Below are 17517 nucleotides of genomic sequence, written 5' to 3' on the forward strand. Positions count from 1 at the left end.
CAGGTGCTACTAAAGGCGTGGATGTCTTCCATTTGTAAATGTTTGAGCATCATGATCAGTCCGGTTGTGTGTCTGCTGCTGCCTGATGCATACTGGGATAGGCTACTCCCATATGATCCTAAATACTGTGTAGTATATGTATATATATATACGTGAGCAGGCAAGATGATAAATAAAATCATGAATAATAAGGCAAATTCATCTGTGATGACTATGCTACCAGATAAGTGTAAAATGGTGGTGGATGAAGTAAATATTAAGTAGTCCCTCATCTGAAATTTTATTTCCAAGTATGTATGTATTATTATCAAATGTACTTAAAGTATATAAAGTAAAAGTATTCACAATGCATACAAATGCATTATATCATTGGATAATTATTACTATACAATTAATGTTGTAGTTGGTCAAGCCAAGCTCATTTTAACAATTTATTATGTTGTTGGGTGGTTTAATCTATAATAATGTATCACATTTTAATACAATCAGCAAATAACTTAATAAATAAAGTTGTAAAATAACTGCAGTGGAAAGTATAAAATTTAGAGTCGGAATATAAAGTAGTTACTTGAGTAAATTACATTACACAACTGAAAGTCAAAGTGAAGCATCTAATATGGAGTCTTGATTGCATTTTCTATTCTTATTCTATTTGATTATATTCCAATGACTTTATATGTAGGGTCAGTTAACCCCAAAGTAGATATTTATACTAAATGCATCTGGAAAAAAAACTGAAAACAAATGGGACATTGCTATTATGGTAAGTTAAACAGAAAATAAAACTTCTTCTTTAAGGCCTCCAACTCATCATGCAGCACCTCGAAATAACTCAGCACTCATTTCTCCCTCTCTCGCAATCATCCCTTACTTTTTCTCTCTCTCTCTTGTCTCATCGTCATTCACTGTCCCGTTCGTTTCTATGATCAATGACTTCCACTCCTTGACACCACTGCTCTCCTCATGAAATATAACGGCTTATTAAAGGACATACATCTCTACGGCCCTATTTGACTCACGGAGCTGCTATATAAATACATAAGGCCATGCCGAGCTATATTTAAAAGGTCTGCAAGGCCAACGGCAGAAGAAGCAGACACCAGACATTAATAGTTAAAATTCATAAAAGTCAGATGAGGAGGTAAAGATATTCCTGGCTGCCCAATCTCTTAACCCTCTCCGCACCCCTCCCTCCATCCCTCCATCATCACCCCATCCCTCCCTCCTTGGTTTAGGGCTATTAGAGAACAGACGGGGTCCCTCCTCACCCCTCCTCCCGCTGCCTCTCTCACTCCTCCTTTGCTCATTCTCTCACTTTCCCTCTCTGGAGGAACTGACACTCAAATTAGCGTGAGGTTTCTGTAGAAATGGGTCAGCACCTACAATGGTGGGATCAGGCCAGGTGTGTGTGTGAGAGGGAGAGAGATGAGGAGAGCGAGTGAGAGAATTCAATGTTTGTGATCATGGGCAGCGTGTGTGTGTGTCAGCTTTTCATGAGCATCTCTGTAATGAGACAGTACAACGGCTAGATGTGGCTCTGCCGGGCTAAGTGGGGCCGACTCTCCATGTGCGAAAAGGAGGAGGCGAGAGAATTGTTCAGGGCTGAGAGTGAGGAAGAAGGAGAGAATGAGAGCAGTGGGGAAGTGTCTCATAAAGGACAAAAAGAGCCAATAACTGTCAAATCAGTCATATCTTTAGGAGCTGAGCAAAGTCAATGTTAAAACCTGTGTATGTGTTATTGTACATTTCAAGTATAAGTGCTAAATTTAGACTTTCTCTGTAAAGTAAGGTCATTTGGCCAATCCAAAGGTTTCAAATAACACTAAATCCTGCCTGCAAATTTAGTTTCTGTCATTGCAGTCTCAGTCAGCATCTGCTCTGGGTTGGGGGCTTCATCAGTGGGCACAGACCACAATAACTTTGCAGTCAATTAGATCAGATTTTACCCACTCAGAGTTGTTTACCATATTTGACTTTGAGTCAAAACATTTTTGCTTTGATTGAATCAGCTTTCAACCAGCCTGAGCTGCGGTTAAAATGTTCACTTTTTAAATTCTGGGCTGTTTGTTTTCGCCATCATCTAAACAGTTTGCTAATTGGTCTGTTCTCCATCTTCCGTCAGTTTAGTTTTTACATTTAAAATTTGCCTTAGTGAGATCTAGCCAATGGATTGTCCTAAGAGGGACGAAGTACAAGGGAGAGTGTGTACATCGTGAGCTTTTACCTTCCATGTGGCTGTGTTCCTCCTGAAATAGGCAAACTTGCGTGTAAACCAGTTGTAGATCTCATTGAGAGTCAACTGTCTGTCTGGGGACTCCAGAATGGCCTGAGGAAGAGGAGAGAAGATACAACAAGATTTAGAGGAGGAGAACACAGATGGAGAGAAGAGATGGTGCAACTGGATCATTGGAGAGACTTACATGACGTATAAGAGAGGCGTAGGTGAAGGGAGGCCTGACATCAGCGTTCTTGTAGAACTCACAGTTCTGAGCCAGCTCTGAAAGAAGAGGCATGACGATTTTAAATGAACTGATGTGTGTCGTGTAACACATGTAAAATGTGTAAAACTTTAAACTACCAGTTTGTACCTAGATGTTTGATATCGTTCTCTATTTTAGTATTAAGTACATTATAATGGAAAATGTGGTGAGCATAGCTTTGCAAGGTTGCTACATTTTCTTTTACTAATATTCTTCTTTAGAAGCCAATGATATATTCCTTACTTTTGACTTCATTCTAAGCCACATATACTAAAAATATATTGCTTTGATACCTGAAATTAAAACTAAGATTTTCTACTGAAAGAACGTCTTTAAACCATAATTAAAAGTGATTTCTGAGGCTATACTTTTGTTGCTCTTGCAGGGAAAGCACATTAACAGGAACAGCTAAAAAAACTGAAGCAGTCATCAGCATTGGATAAAAAAAACAAATACAATTTGAGTCAATTATAAATCAATAATTATATAATGCATTATAATAATAAAATAAAAAGGCAGGCACTGAGTATATGTTTCAGTCTACCTGAGGCGATGGGGGTGCAGTACTTGTCGGAGTTGCGCCGACGTATGGGCCCAACACCGTGCGTGTGGGAGTGGGAGTGTGAGTGCAGGCTGGAGGAGCTGATGACTGAGGGACCCTGGCGCATTGGGGTGATGGGGGTGGCAGCTGAGGTGGGGGGGTGAGGAAGACCCTCTGGGTACATATCGCTGTCCCGCTTTAACAGAGAGCCACTGGAAGCCAGGTTCAGCTAAAGAGACACACACACACACACACACAGATACATTGCAGTGATTAATTCAGCTTTGGCCAAGAATTCTTCATGGCTTTTCTATCTATTAAATCAACTGGAAATGTTTCAATCCAATTAAATGGCTTTATTTTCAAATACACGTGAAGAATTATTACATTTTAGTAAAATATCCTGTTCTTACTGTACCTACTGTACAGTGTGAACCATTTATATAAAGGTGAAAAACTTTTCTTTTGAAATAAAACATGTAAACGTAAACATATATTATATTATATTTAGCTGGGCTTGTACATTATTAACATAAAAATAATAATAGTTTCTCTACTGAGAGTGGAGAATTGATTTGGTGCTGGGATTTTCTGTATAAATAATACTTCTTTCATGTCAACATCTTTTGACTGAGTGCTGCTGCTGTTTACAGAGACGCATCTCCACAAGACAGGGTCAGGGTCTCGTGATATCAATGTATTAGACAATACTTGTGTGTCATACACATAAAGTAACAAGTCTCTTCCAGTAAATTGTCTCTTAACACTCTTGTCTACTAGTTGTGTCAGAATAAAAATACTTGTGAGGTTGTAACTCAGTAAATCATTTTACCTATAGCAGCAGGGCGCTACATAGCCAGGGATGGCTACTATTGTTAAGTCACAATACATAAAAAAAACAAAAACAAAAACACTACCTCTGAATTTGTGCCCCGACAATTTACCAAATACATTCTTGCACAGAACCCCACACACACACTCACACACACACACACACACACACACACACACACACACACACACACACACACACACACACACACACACACAGAACATGCTCATATACTGCATTTATACACACAGCGCTGGCTGCAATTAACCCTGCGTTTACAAATACAAAACCACAAGACAGCATGTTTGTAAAAAGGGAACACACACATGCACTCTGCGGTGGCCAAGTCTTCACGGACCAATACGGCCCAATTAGGCAGAGCCTTGCACAAATACAAAAACACACACACACACACACACACACACACACAAACGTACATTACACACAGAATCTTTACACCCAGTCTCTCTGGGACAGCCGTTGGAGGGCTGCTAGTTTAGGACTAATTAAAACCAGTGTGTGTATGTGTGTTGTCTAAATGTATGTAAAATGTGAATGTAAATCGCCTTCTCTCTACTCTGCCCCCTCTTTGCCATTTAAGTAGACTGGAGGGGGCGGGGCTGTTTAACAGGTACTTCATTAACGCTGCAACCCTGCCACATCACCACGGCAACAGTCGAACCCTGTTAATTGAGGCCAAGCTTTGTTTCCATTCCTGATGCTCCTCCCCCGCACCTCCTCCTCCAATCCCTGACCCCGAGGCTCGTCTCCGGTGGTGACAGAACACGCCTCTTCCTGATTTCCCATTAGATGTTAATAGCAGCTGATCCCCCAGCGATCAACGCATCATCCAGACAGACAAGAACACACAAACACACAGCCACTCGGCTGCACCCATTTATATCCCCTCAAATTAAGACACTCTACATCTAATTGACAATTAATTTCAACATCTTCATATTTTAATAAGACTCCTCGTCAATCTGAATAATGAAATATTCATTAGATACCTAATAACAAACTCACCAACCAGTGTGGACACACAGACACATACACACATCACATCAAAATGTTAACCCCTTTAGTGGGAACACACTGAAAACACTGTGAGACCACTTTGTCTCTCTCTCGCTCTCTCTCTCTCTCCCTCCGAAAAGCTGAAAAATTGTGAATGAATACAATACTGTTCAACTCGGACACACTGCGAATATCTGATTTTATAACTTTCTCTTTGGAATAACAACATTATGAAGTTTTCTGGGAAATGAAATGCACAGTATCATGAGAAGTTCAAGACAGCGAAAGAGAGACAGAAGGAAGCAATAAAGACGGAAAGAAATGTTGAAAAGAACAACAGACAGAAAGTAGTCCCTATGACTTCTAAATAACACATTAACCCTCACTGGTCAATAGGGGGCGTAGATACCAAGCTAGACAGTAAGAGAGGAACTTGAAATCCCAAGAAGGTTTAGGGATAGTGAAACTGTTCATTTAAGAGGAGTTTGTAGATGAAGAGCAAAGGTTTTGGGTGAGAGGATTGGAAGAAAAGGTCATGTAATCTGGGTTTCGGGGTGCCAGTGTGTACTCACAGGTTGGTTAAAAGGCTTTGGCTCTGAGGGGCGCATGTGCAGGTGGGTCATCATGGCCTGGAGTCGCTCGCTCTCTTTCGCCAGCTGTGAAACACACAAGGGTTGTTATCACCATGAAAAACACTTTACCTCATTTCACAGCGCTTAGATTGATATAATGCGATATTGACACTGAATTACAATTACAATTACACCTCAGGCAAAGGGATGAATATGAAAGTCAGCCACCTCAGCACCCGGAGCTCTCTCACACACTTACACTAGCCTGCAGACACACTCGTCCCCGTTTGACATTGTTAACTGCCTTTTAATGGGTGCTGCTACAGCCTGTGGAAACGCTGCATCCTGCTTGTGTTTGTGCATGAGTACAGGCGTACACACGTGTAGCCTCCAGAAACAACGGATCGACTCTAAGATAGATAGCGCCATTAACATACTCACACACTGCAGAGATGTGCAAATATGAGACATTTACACAGTGACTGTGCTGTTGTGTGTGTATATGTGTGTGTGTGTGTGTGTGTGTGTGTGTGTGTTTGTGTGCTGTTGGAGGGTAGAGTGGCGGGCCGCCTGTGGGCTGCTGAGGGATGAAGTGACATGTCAGAGAGACGGCCGTCCTGATGTGATGTGACACCAGCTGCCTCTCTGTCACTTTGTGTTCTCTGGCGGTGGCTTCAGGGGCTCAGCTAAACGCTGTTTACCACCACTACCAAACACAATGCCAACCCTAATGCTGGACAGCACGCACACACACAAACGCAGTGATGTGAACGGCTTATTCTGAAGTGTTTCGGAAACTATGGCAAGACGTGAGTGAAGAGGCAGCCATTGTATTTTCACTTTTCTTACGTACAGCATTTCACTTCTTGTCCAGTGTTGGTATTTTGCTTTTGCTGGAGCATTCAGATGTTTCAAGAGCATTGCGTGTATGAACCACTTTGAGAACAAGAGAGGCCATGCAGCCTGGTCCTCCGCTTTCTAGCTCATGTCTCTCTCTCTCTCTCTCTCTCTCTCTTCTCTCTCTCTCCCTCCTCCCCTCTCAGCCTCACTCTCTCTGCTGCTGGTGACCAGAGCAGCTTTATAATTGGAACAGCGATGGCAGCTTCCCTGCCGACTGATCCTTTTAAATTACAAGCTCCACTGCTCTCCATAAACTCTGCCCTGCCTCAGACACGTTAGTGCCATTGAATGGCTGAAACTGTCTTCATAACTTTGTGAGTGGATGAAAATTAAGTGTGTGTATGTGACTCACCTGAATCTCCAGTTGCTGAACCACCTGCATCTGGACTCGGCACTGGGCAGTGCTGCGGTCATCTAGGGCGTGCTCATTGTTCAAGTGCCTAGAGGTGAAGAGGAAATGCAAGAGTGTAAATTGATATCTACAAATAAAAAAAGATCAAAGCACTGATAGTTCCAACTCAACAGAATCCTTGTAAAATCAATTCACAGGTGCTGAATAATGAAGTAACAAAACCCAGCTCTTTGACTTTTATTTAAACTGAGTTGTGAGCTGTTTCAGCGCTACAAAATTAAATCATAATCTTGGAGGTTTATTTTGTCTAGTGAAGAACGCAGCAGCTGTGTTTTGTGTGTGTATACTTCATTGGTGCTCAGTGAGCCATGATCCAAGACAACCACCTGGATATGAGCTCATGTGTTATCGCACAAAGCCTTATCTTAAGACTTTCTGTGAGCTAAACTTCACTCCACTTATTAACACTGGTGCGCGTATGTGCGTGCATGGATGTGTGTGTATGTGTGAATGGTGGCGCTGTTTGTTTCCTCCAATGTGGGAGGACCCGGGACCTTCTGATCTTTCCCAGCCCAATCCCCCTGTCTCCCTTCCTCCATCCCTTTCTCTCTGCTCTGTCATCGCCAAGGTTATTCACAGGTTGCTGCTGCCTGCCCGGTGTGTGTGTGTGTGTGTGTGTGTGTGTGTGTGTGTAAGTATGTGTGCTTGGTATTTGCTGGTGTATCAGAGTGGGTTATATCCTGTGGTGCTAAGTTGAAATTCACTTTTCTGACTTGTTTATTGTGAAAAGTACATTAGTAGCGATGTGTGTCTGTGTGGTGTATGGTTATTTGAATGTGTGTGTCTTTAACAAAGCAGAAAGTTAGGCAATAACAGGCGAAGACTGGAAATGAAACAAAAACAATGATGTCATGGCATGGCTAATCCTGTCAGATAGACGGCTCAACACAAGTGCACGATAATAATAACAAAAACATGATCTCACCCCTCTCTCTCTCTCTCTCTCTCTCTCTCTTTCTTTCACTCTCTGTTAAGCTCTCTCACCCTCACCCGCACTTCTGTCCACTTTCCCCTTCCCACTCTTCTTCTCCCGCAACTCCCCAAATGCCTGTGATTCACACTCATTCCAACCAAATCTGCCCCCTAAAACCCTCCCCTCTCTCTATAGCCGGGCCATAAACAGTAGCAGTTTTTTTTTTTCGATGTGTCCCGACAATGAGGCTCTGTTTACTCCTCTGAGTGCTGGCAGACAAGGCTTTAACCCACATTACACCCAGCTCCACCGACCACAGCCAGAGTATTATACCAGAGAACGGGGAGGGAGGGGAGGTGGGAAGAGAGAAGAGGAGAGAAGAAAGGCCTGAAATAGTGGAGTGTCTCCCTCCTCTGTTCTTCTGCTCTACCCTTTTCCCTCCTGGGGGCGATGACTAAGACTGGCTGGACGGGAGCGCACTGCCGGACTGACGGCGTTATCTGTCACTGCCTCTATTTTTTTCCATCTGCCTCTCTCTCTTACTCACACACACACACGCACGCACGCACACACACACACACACACACACACACACACACACACACAGACACACACACACACACACACACACACACACACACACACACAGACACACACACACACACACACACACACACACACACACACACACACACACACTCTATCTCTCTTTCTCCTTCCATGTGCCCCGGGGCTACGTGAAATGAGACACCAAACAACAGCTTTCCTCTCCAAACTTTCCCAGCCTGCCTGCATGCTTTGATCTGACTGTCCGATGGCATCACAATCACCATGCACACTTCTATGACTATGTGTGTGTGTGTGTGTGTGCATGAGTAGATATTTCATCACCGGGGCTTATTAATATCTCCATTGCTTAAACAACTAAGAGTTCCACACCGATAATGAGAGTGTGAGTTTGTTTAGGGCTTCATTAAAAGGCTTGTGAAGCCTTCATTAGCAGCCTTAGTGCCACAGGGAAGTCCGTTGTACTTTGTGTGACAGAGGAGGAGACGGCAGAATGTCAAGGCCAGCGACTGCACTGACATCCCATAGTGACTCCAAACTCGCAAGTAGCATGATGGAGGCAGAGTGGGAATGAGTGTCTTTACTTTTGTTGTGGAAACAAAAAGATGTGCATGCGGATGAACTAATTACAGTTTTTTTCAATCGCTAACAAGCGCTTACCCATACTTCAGATACTTTTTCTAAACTCTTAACACAGACTCACACCTACAAACCACAATTGGCGAAATGGATAATTTTCTTCTCAAAAACACATTTTGTTAAATATATACTAACTCTTCATTTCAAAATAGAACACATCTTTCTCTGCACACACTAACTTTACCAAAACACTGGAAATCTGACTCAAAATGAAATTATTCTGTCAAAGAATAACTCTTGTTTTCACTTCACAAGGTCCTTCCAGTCAATCAAAGTACACCAGGTTTCAAAATACTGGCTATTGCTGACATTACAAAAACTGCATAGACTTTTATGTTTCAGTTTTACAGGTATTTGCATGCAAAACATGCAATCCACTGTTTTTACACTAAATTTCTTGGTTGGGAACTGTATGTCCACATGTAATGTTCACATTCAAAAGCATTCCAGTAAAAAACAAATCAGTTTTTTTTCCCTTTACTGTTTACTACAGGAGGTACAGTATAAATACTGTTTACAGTATGATAGAACAGAAAAAGTTTTACAGTATTGCTTACAGTGAACAAAATATCCATGAAACACACAAGAGCATTCTGAACGAAAAAACAACCGCAAAAAGCCCAGATAAAAAGGGGGGGGAACTAAAAAAAGGACTTCAAACCATGTTGTTATTGCTTGCGAATGATGGAAAGCCACATTGTCCCAGGTGATTACAAAGGTCCTCATGTTTTCACCCTCCTGATCCTGCTCTGGAACCAGGCGCTGGTGGAGATCATTGAGAAAGGCAAGGAGGCGCTCAGTATTGTAGGGTCCAACCTGACATCTGTGAAGGAGTAATCCTGCATTTGCAATTGCTGCACACATGGTAATGTTTGCCCCTCTCTGTCCTGGCACATAAACTGTGGCCCTTTTTCCAATGACATTTCGTCCACGTCGACGCCTTTTGGCCAGATTGAATCCTGCCTCATCTATGTATATGAATTCATGAGGGGCCTGGTTGGCCTCCAATTCCATAACTCTCTGAAACAAAGTTTATGTAAATCATGTCATTACTGTATACCATACTGTACTGTAACCTATTACTGTGTAGGTTACCTACTTGAAAAGTGCAAAGCTTATAGAACTGGACATTGAATTGAATATACACTATACTTGGACATATTGTCGTCGTAGCTCCTTGACTCTCTCACTGTTCCTCTCAAAGGGAACAGTGTAGAGCTGCTTCATCCGCACTCTGTGTTTGGACAATGTCCGCGTAATGGTTGTGAGGAATTCCATCACTGATTACTGTTCTTGCAGCCCTTGGAATGCCACCACCACGCATTCTTACACCTCTACCTTGCCCTCTCCTTGGGCCTGCTCTTCTCCCTGGCCCTGCTCCTCTCACTGCACCTGCACCTCTAACTGCATCTCTCACTGCTCCTGCTCCTCTCACTGCTCCTGCATCTCTCACTGCTCCTCTCACTGCTCCTCTCACTGCTCCTGCACCTCTCACTGCACCTCTCACTGCTCCTGCACCTCTCACTGCACCTCTCACTGCATCTCTCACTGCTCCTCTCACTGCTCCTGCACCTCTCACTGCATCTCTCACTGGGCCTGCTCTTCTCCCTGGGCCCCTTGCTCTTACTCTTCCTCGTCCAGACATTACAGTGTTTGTCTTTTTCTGTTTCTGTTTCCAAAAACATCACTCCTCAAAGTCCTCCTTTTACTGTATAAGTAATGCCACTGAGTCTAAGCCAGACTGGAATCAGCTGTGGTTTGCCCAATTTACCCAACATAAATCAGCTGTGTGTCAATTATTCAATTGTTTGTTTATTATCAGCTGAGATATATTGTTTTAGAACTGATATCATTGCAGAAGAGGTTTTTAGACTGTATCTAAGGTTTGGAATATTGTTTTTGCCATTGTGGGATGTTGTGTGTTAACATTCGTAAATAATACAAAAACAATCCATAATTTTGTTGGGAGGTACAGCTTGTCTGTTAAGAAAATGTAAGCATTGTGGAAATGTGTTCACTGACTGCATATTGTTTGAAAACGACATGAAATGTGTGAATGGTATGGCCACAAAAGACCGATGCTGTGCTAATTGTGTTTAGAGTTTTGAAAATGTGACCACTGGTTGGACAAACGCTTGGTAGCGCCTGAAAAAAACTGTAAGAGTAATTTTCTATTTAAAAAACAGAAACAATGTATCTGATCCTTCTGAGGAAACAAACACACAGACAAAAAACACCAACCAAATGAAAGAAAACACTTTGTGACAAATACTAACTCAGGAAGAAAGAGGAAGAGGATAGTGTTTTAGGAGCCCAAAGAATTCCTCGAAAAACTGAGAATTTACACACATGTTGAGTTTATTTGTGTACCTGTGTGTGTGTGTGTGTGTGTGTGTGTGTGTGTGTGTGTGTGTGTGCATGAATGTGCCTCCGAGCAAATGTGATGTAACAGATTGCAACTGATGAATTAGCGAGCCATTGCGAAACGCCACTGATGTTCATGACTGACACTCCACATTTAGCACAAACTACAGCTTCACTTTTCTCTGCTTCATCTTTTCTTTTTGCTTTATCTATTTTCTGCAATGCTACTAGGGATCAGTGTTTGTTGAGCTTTTTTGAAAACAGGTGTGTTTCTTACAAATTAGTGATGAAATTTAAGGGAAGTTTCTAATTTGGTCTTAAACCAGGTTTGTGATCAAAGAGAGAAAGTAAGAACATTTTGCTACTCTATTTAAAACTAAAGAACTTCTGGAAATATAGACACATCCAAGAGCCCTTAAAGACCGAGTGAAGTTGTAATCCTGTGTTAATTGTTCATTGATCTCTTATTATAGGCCAAATATATGTAAAAAAAAAAAAAAAAAAGTATTTTTACATTACAATCATGATTACATCCTTGTCTTTTCTGTTATGTATAAGAGTTTCAAATGTTTCATGACTCATCCTTCACTCAGGGGCATTTACAAAAACTCATCCAATTAAACGACTTTTTGGGTTTCTAGCTGCTCACACCTGTCATATAAAACCCCTTTTGTGGGTGGTATGTAGCAAACAGAGCAATATGGAGAGAGACGGGAAGAGATGTGTGTTTGGATATCAGTGGGCAAATACTTTGTTTTGAATTCCAAAACATTTTAGCTGAGGTCTTATTCATTCACAAGGAACTTTGCAGATTTTCAACGGGCTCTGTGTAACTGCCCTTTTGGGTGGCTGACTTACTTGATGAACTGTCCCATGTCCTCACACAGTGCTTCACAGCCAGGCCACTTGCACTCTCCATGGCCGTAGAGAGGATGGGAGCCGGCATGCTCCTCATGACTGTGTGGCGGGAAAGGCACAAAAAAAAGAGTGAGGTAGTAAAACAGATATTACATTTTTCACATATGTTATGTTAAAAAGAAATGAGAAGCAAAGCCTTAATATGCCACACTCTCACACGCAAATGCAAAAGTAACTGTAGCAGCAGAAGCATCAAGAGAGCCATCTGAGTCTGGTTAGCAGTCGTTCGTTTGTACAGTTCACAAAGCCAAGTGCAGAGAGAGGAGGATAGAGCAGAGTGGGGTCAGTTACAGAAGCCAGGCAAATACGGGAATTGATCCAGCAACCTCAGAGGCAAATTCTTAAGTCCATGACCTGTCTGTTTCTGTCCTTGGCGTATGTGTTGTGCGCGTGTTAGTGTGTGTTCTTATGTTTCAGGAGTTGACACAGAGTCGGCACAGAACCAACCAGCCATGACTGATTGGCGGCGGCTGCCGTCATGTGCTGGTTGTTCTTTTGTGGTGAGCTTATGTGTGTGCACGTGTGTGTTTGTATGTGTGCATCTGTGCATATTTATGAGCGTTTGTGTGTTTGTATGTGTGTGTGGCAATGAAAGACTGGGCCAGGTTTGGTTTGGGCCCTGGGTGAAATAACTGTGACCGTGCATGCATGCGTGTGTGTGTGTGGCAGGTCCAGTAGCAGATGTGGTTCAGACCTGGAACTTCGCCGGCGACTGCTGTCTCCCCATATATTTACATGACTGTCTGTGTGTGTGCATGTGCATGTGGGGACTGGGATGGGGATTCTCCCAAATCAACATCAGAAGGTTGTCTAACAAAAACCATTTGTCTCACAGATGGAAACATGTCTCTCTCCCTCTCCCTTTGCCTTTATGGCTCTTCCTGATCATATGTGCTGGCTGAGGTTGGAGCTTGTGTGCGTACGTGTGTGTGTGTGTGTGTGTGTGTGTGTGTGTGTGTGTGTGTGTGTGTGTGTGTGTGTGTGTGTGTGTGCTGGCTGTGGTTGAGTCAACTCAGAAGCAGCTCAGACAACAGACATGACAAACTGCTAGAAACCACATTCTCCTCCACATCAGCCATGCATTAGCTTAGCAGGCTAACACACTAATGCAACCCTCTTTGTGTCTACTAAAGCCAATCAGCTAATAGAAGTTCTTTTAATTGATACTTGCACACCCACACTGACCCCCTCCAAAATGAGGTCAGAGGTCAATGTTCCTGAAGCAGACCATATGTGCCACAGTGACACTGCAGACCACCCTCCAGTAGTATGTCTTTCTGTCTTCGTCTTGTCCACTCATGTTTGTGTGTGGATGTGCTACTCACTGGCTGCTGGGGGGTTGGCCTCCTTTGGGGTAATAGGGGACATGGTCATCTCCGCTGTCTGCCTTGGTGAAGCTGGATATCCACTCAAACAGTCTGGCTCTTAAAGACAAAGACAAACCCATGAGCAGTGAACAAAAGCCATGGAACAACACAGCCCTCATACGTGTGGTACAAGTACTCCTTAAACATGCATCCCCAAAATGTCAACATGTTAACAAGGAATTTATGTCCACAGCAATTTCAGATCTAAAAATATATATGACTAACAAATAATTCCCCAGATGGCCTGCATCCACCATCCTCTCCTCTATACTACACTTGCATGTGGTTGACAGCATACTGGCAGAACATACTGAACCCAACACACCTCCTATCAAATGAGCTGTGAGACGTTTGCACCCTGGTGATGTGTGATATGCTGCATGTGCATGTTTTGTGTTTACGTGCTTAGGTATGGAGGAACAGCTAAAAGCTAAAAGTTAAATGCCAGAAAATGACATGGCAAGAGTGTGTGAGTTAGAAAGATTGCAGGTCACACAGAGGACAGACGTTTGTTGATGTTTTAAGCCTTTCGACATACTGCTCATCACTGTACCTGTCTCTCTTTGGGGTGTGGCTCTGTCCGTTGATCAGGCTGTGCAGTGGGATGTGAGCGCTGGCAGCTTTGGGGAAGGCTGAGGTAGAATTGGAGCTGTTGGTGCTCAAGTCCAGGCCCTCGGCCTGTTTCAGGGCCTCCTCACTGCTCTGCACCCCCGATACTTCCTTCCACAGCTGCTGGAGGTCTGACGGACACATCGCTGCAGAGAAGGAATGCACAGTTAACTTGGCAACCTTACTTAGTTGCACAATTTCACATGTTCCACGCAAATATGATAATAGGATATTTAAGTTAAGTCAAGCTAATTTAAACATGAAGAAATGTCAGACAATAAGACAATAATACCCACCTAAAGACACACTGTACATGAACTTAGGTCAAAGAGAGCTGCGACTAACCATTATAAACACACATGCAACTATTACAGTCCCCTGGGAGTGGTTAAAGAGGTAAAAAGGACAAACTAAAACCAACACAAGGTTAATTTCTGCATGTTTTTGTTTTATTTCCAGATATTCACTATTCCTCAACTATTTCTTAATCTCTGTTGGCAATTGCTACTGTCTACCAGCACCACTGCTCCTGTCACTACCACTGTTTGTCTGAACAGGGTGGGTGCACACTTTGAGTTCTTTCTAGTCGCTGCTTTGTTATTTCTGCTCCAATTTCACAGTGAGAGAGACGCCTAAAATGCCACAGCCTACTCCAATGGATCTTACCGTGCACGTATGCATGCACGCACGCATCCACACACATCTGCACACACACACACACACACACACACACACACACACACACACACACACACACACACACACACACACATGCACAGACCTCGCAGCAATCCAAATATTATGTCTGCTTTGTCTGCATTCTTCTGTGGTCCCGCCAAAACAAAAGTTCTCACTCTGGAGGAATGAGGCAGTGTGTGCATAGATTTATTTTCGTGTGTGTGTGTGTGTGTATTATCCAAGAAACCGGACCGATCTGTGGACACGCCCAGGGAGTAAAAGTGTAAAGTAGTAATTACTAAATTACTAAAGTAGTAATCAAAAATACAAGGGAAAATGTAACTTTAGAGGAAATTTTCTGCATTCTGGTGAAACTCAGCTGTTTACTGATGAGTACAGAGTACAAAGCAAGTAAAGCTCAAATTGTAAGTAGCCAAGAGCAGAACAGATTTGTAAACAACAAAATCCTGACTTGTGTATTCGAGTGAATGTATGTACTCACAATTTCCCCCAGCTAGTGTTAAAACGTGGATGAGAGTGCTTTTGCTAACTGTTAAACGTACACAGCCACATCTGGCTGCTAGGGTCATATTTCTTTCGCATTGATGTCTGTAGACATGACACATGCTAGGAAGCAGCCTTAAGTTACTAAGAAGGTGGGGTCTAACAGGATGAAGTCAAATCTAATGGATTTTTTTTTTTTCATATGAGAGTGAAGAAAGTTTCCGAAACACACGCTCAATGATTGGTCTGTGCTTAGAAAAAAACAGTTTGATTCTCAAACAAAGTGGTTCAGTGCTCTCTCTGTTTTTTTTGCCATGAACTTAGTAGGTTGGCCGTCATGAGATTCTACAAAGTGCCTCCATCTTCCTGCAGTAAGAGAAATAAACAAAAAACCACAGCAGGATCCCCCCTCAGGGCACCCCCCCACCCCACCCCACCAACTACCCACCGGACACAACGACCCTTTGAGGCGGGGCAATAATGTGTGCAGTTGTGTGTGTAGGTGCAAGTGTTTATGCATGTGTGTTTGTGTGGCATGGCTGGTCAGAGGAATGCTCTGGCTCACGCCTGGCTGAGCCGTCACAATGGACCGGCTCTTTCACACTGCAGGGAAATTCCACTCTGATACGGAGGGAGAGAGAGAGAGAAAGAGAAGGAGATGCCAAAGCCAAATGTTTGCAACTGTCTAAAAAACAACACTCTTTTATGCAAAACTGTGGCCTCCGTCTTTTTATTTGTTTTCAATTTGCATCTGCTCCGTTTTTTTTACTCTCTCTGTGAACTGGTAATTCCACTTAACCTCTGGCGGACACACACACACACACCCTCCCCCCTAGCACATAAACACACAGATGCAAAAATCACACTTAAGTTTGAATGCAATTCTTGAGTGTTGTATTAGACTTATGTGAAATTAACTTTTTGAAAATTAAATTGATTTGATCAAGCTTCTTTTTTTTTCAGATTCAGACTACAGAGCGACTATGAGAGTGTGAACTGTTGTGTGTGACTGCATGTGACTGCACATGAGAGAAAGAGAGAGATCAGACAGACGGAGGGAAGGAAACTGCTGTGTTTGGTCAACTCAGTCAGTGCTTTAGCAATGTTACGGCCACTTTAGAGCCCCTAAAGCATTCTCTGCATGTGAGGTAGTGTGTGCAGACAAAAGTGGACAAAGACACACACATATACACACACAAGTTCAATAAGGGTGGGCCAGTCAACAGTCAACATTTATCGTTCTAAAACTATGCTGACAAAATAAAGGGACTGTGGTAGAAGTTACATGTAGGAACAATAAAAAAAATCCGGTGGGCACAGCAATAGCAAGACGATGATGTTCTTGCGTCTGGCTAATCTCAAGTACACACACACACAAGCTTACACACACTCGCGCAAGCACATGCACACACCTCCAAGCAGGGGGCTTAGTGGCATATTTTACTTATTATCCAAATGAGTACCTTCCACAAACCCACCAATCAGGTTTCCTTTTATCTTTTATTGGCTGATTAACTTAACAGGCTTCACATGTAGCATTGGGTATGGGCCTTGTGTGTGTGTGTGTGTGTGTGTGTGTGTGCGTACTCAGTTATGACCATGTGTGTATGCATGTTTGTCAGGATGTGTCTATGTATGTGTGTGTGCGTGTGCACGTACCTTGCTGCAGAGACTGCATGGCGGCAGTGGGCTGCAGTGGGACCAGGCCTTGTCTCTGGAGGTTGAGGATGTGCTGCTGCTGAAGCTGCTGCATCTGGATCAGCTGCTGCTGGAAGGCCAACTGCTTACTACCTAACTGCTGGGGACCAGAAGACAGAGGTTAGAAAAGGTTTTCAAGTTATGTATTATTTGCATCTTCAACCAGATCTTTATCCAGTTTTTTTTATTTAATCTTTTAATTCTGAAATGATTTCTATTCATTCTGAAAATAAGTCCCTAAAAGCAATATCTGTAATATTTCTAAAATAAAGCACCCACTGGTCCTTGTTCAGATAGCAACCAACTATAAGGTATTTGTCCAAAATGTGTATTAATAAGCCCTCTGCTAATTTTGGCACAAAAACATGTCAAACCATGAAAGAACACCTGCAGATATCTGCTTGCACCCATTAAAAACTCTGACAAGAATCAAATTTTGGGAAAGTGTCACATTTTTTAAAAGTAGTTTTGAACTAAATGCTAGATTTAGACAGCTGCCCTTTATT

General features: G+C 42.7%; 1 protein-coding gene across 3 annotated transcripts in view; it reads right to left on the reverse strand.

Moving 5' to 3' along the window:
- foxp4 (forkhead box P4) overlaps window positions 1-17517 on the reverse strand; it is a 93809-nt gene that overhangs the window by 9580 nt on the left and 66712 nt on the right. For 2 of the 3 annotated variants that reach the window (XM_068720027.1, XM_068720029.1), the window contains exons 6-14: window positions 16973-17111; window positions 14076-14277; window positions 13481-13579; window positions 12096-12194; window positions 6695-6782; window positions 5443-5526; window positions 3025-3250; window positions 2421-2497; window positions 2225-2326 (exon numbers count right to left, since the gene is read on the reverse strand). In XM_068720027.1, the coding sequence (XP_068576128.1) occupies window positions 2225-2326; window positions 2421-2497; window positions 3025-3250; window positions 5443-5526; window positions 6695-6782; window positions 12096-12194; window positions 13481-13579; window positions 14076-14277; window positions 16973-17111 (1116 nt within the window). The remainder of the gene's footprint in view (window positions 1-2224; window positions 2327-2420; window positions 2498-3024; window positions 3251-5442; window positions 5527-6694; window positions 6783-12095; window positions 12195-13480; window positions 13580-14075; window positions 14278-16972; window positions 17112-17517) is intronic. The other variant, XM_068720028.1, reaches the window with a different exon arrangement.

Source organism: Cebidichthys violaceus, unplaced genomic scaffold (assembly GCF_023349555.1).
Source record: "Cebidichthys violaceus isolate CVI_PGR_0920_01 unplaced genomic scaffold, fCebVio1.0.p SCAF_25, whole genome shotgun sequence".
Taxonomy (NCBI): Eukaryota; Metazoa; Chordata; class Actinopteri; order Perciformes; family Stichaeidae; genus Cebidichthys; species Cebidichthys violaceus.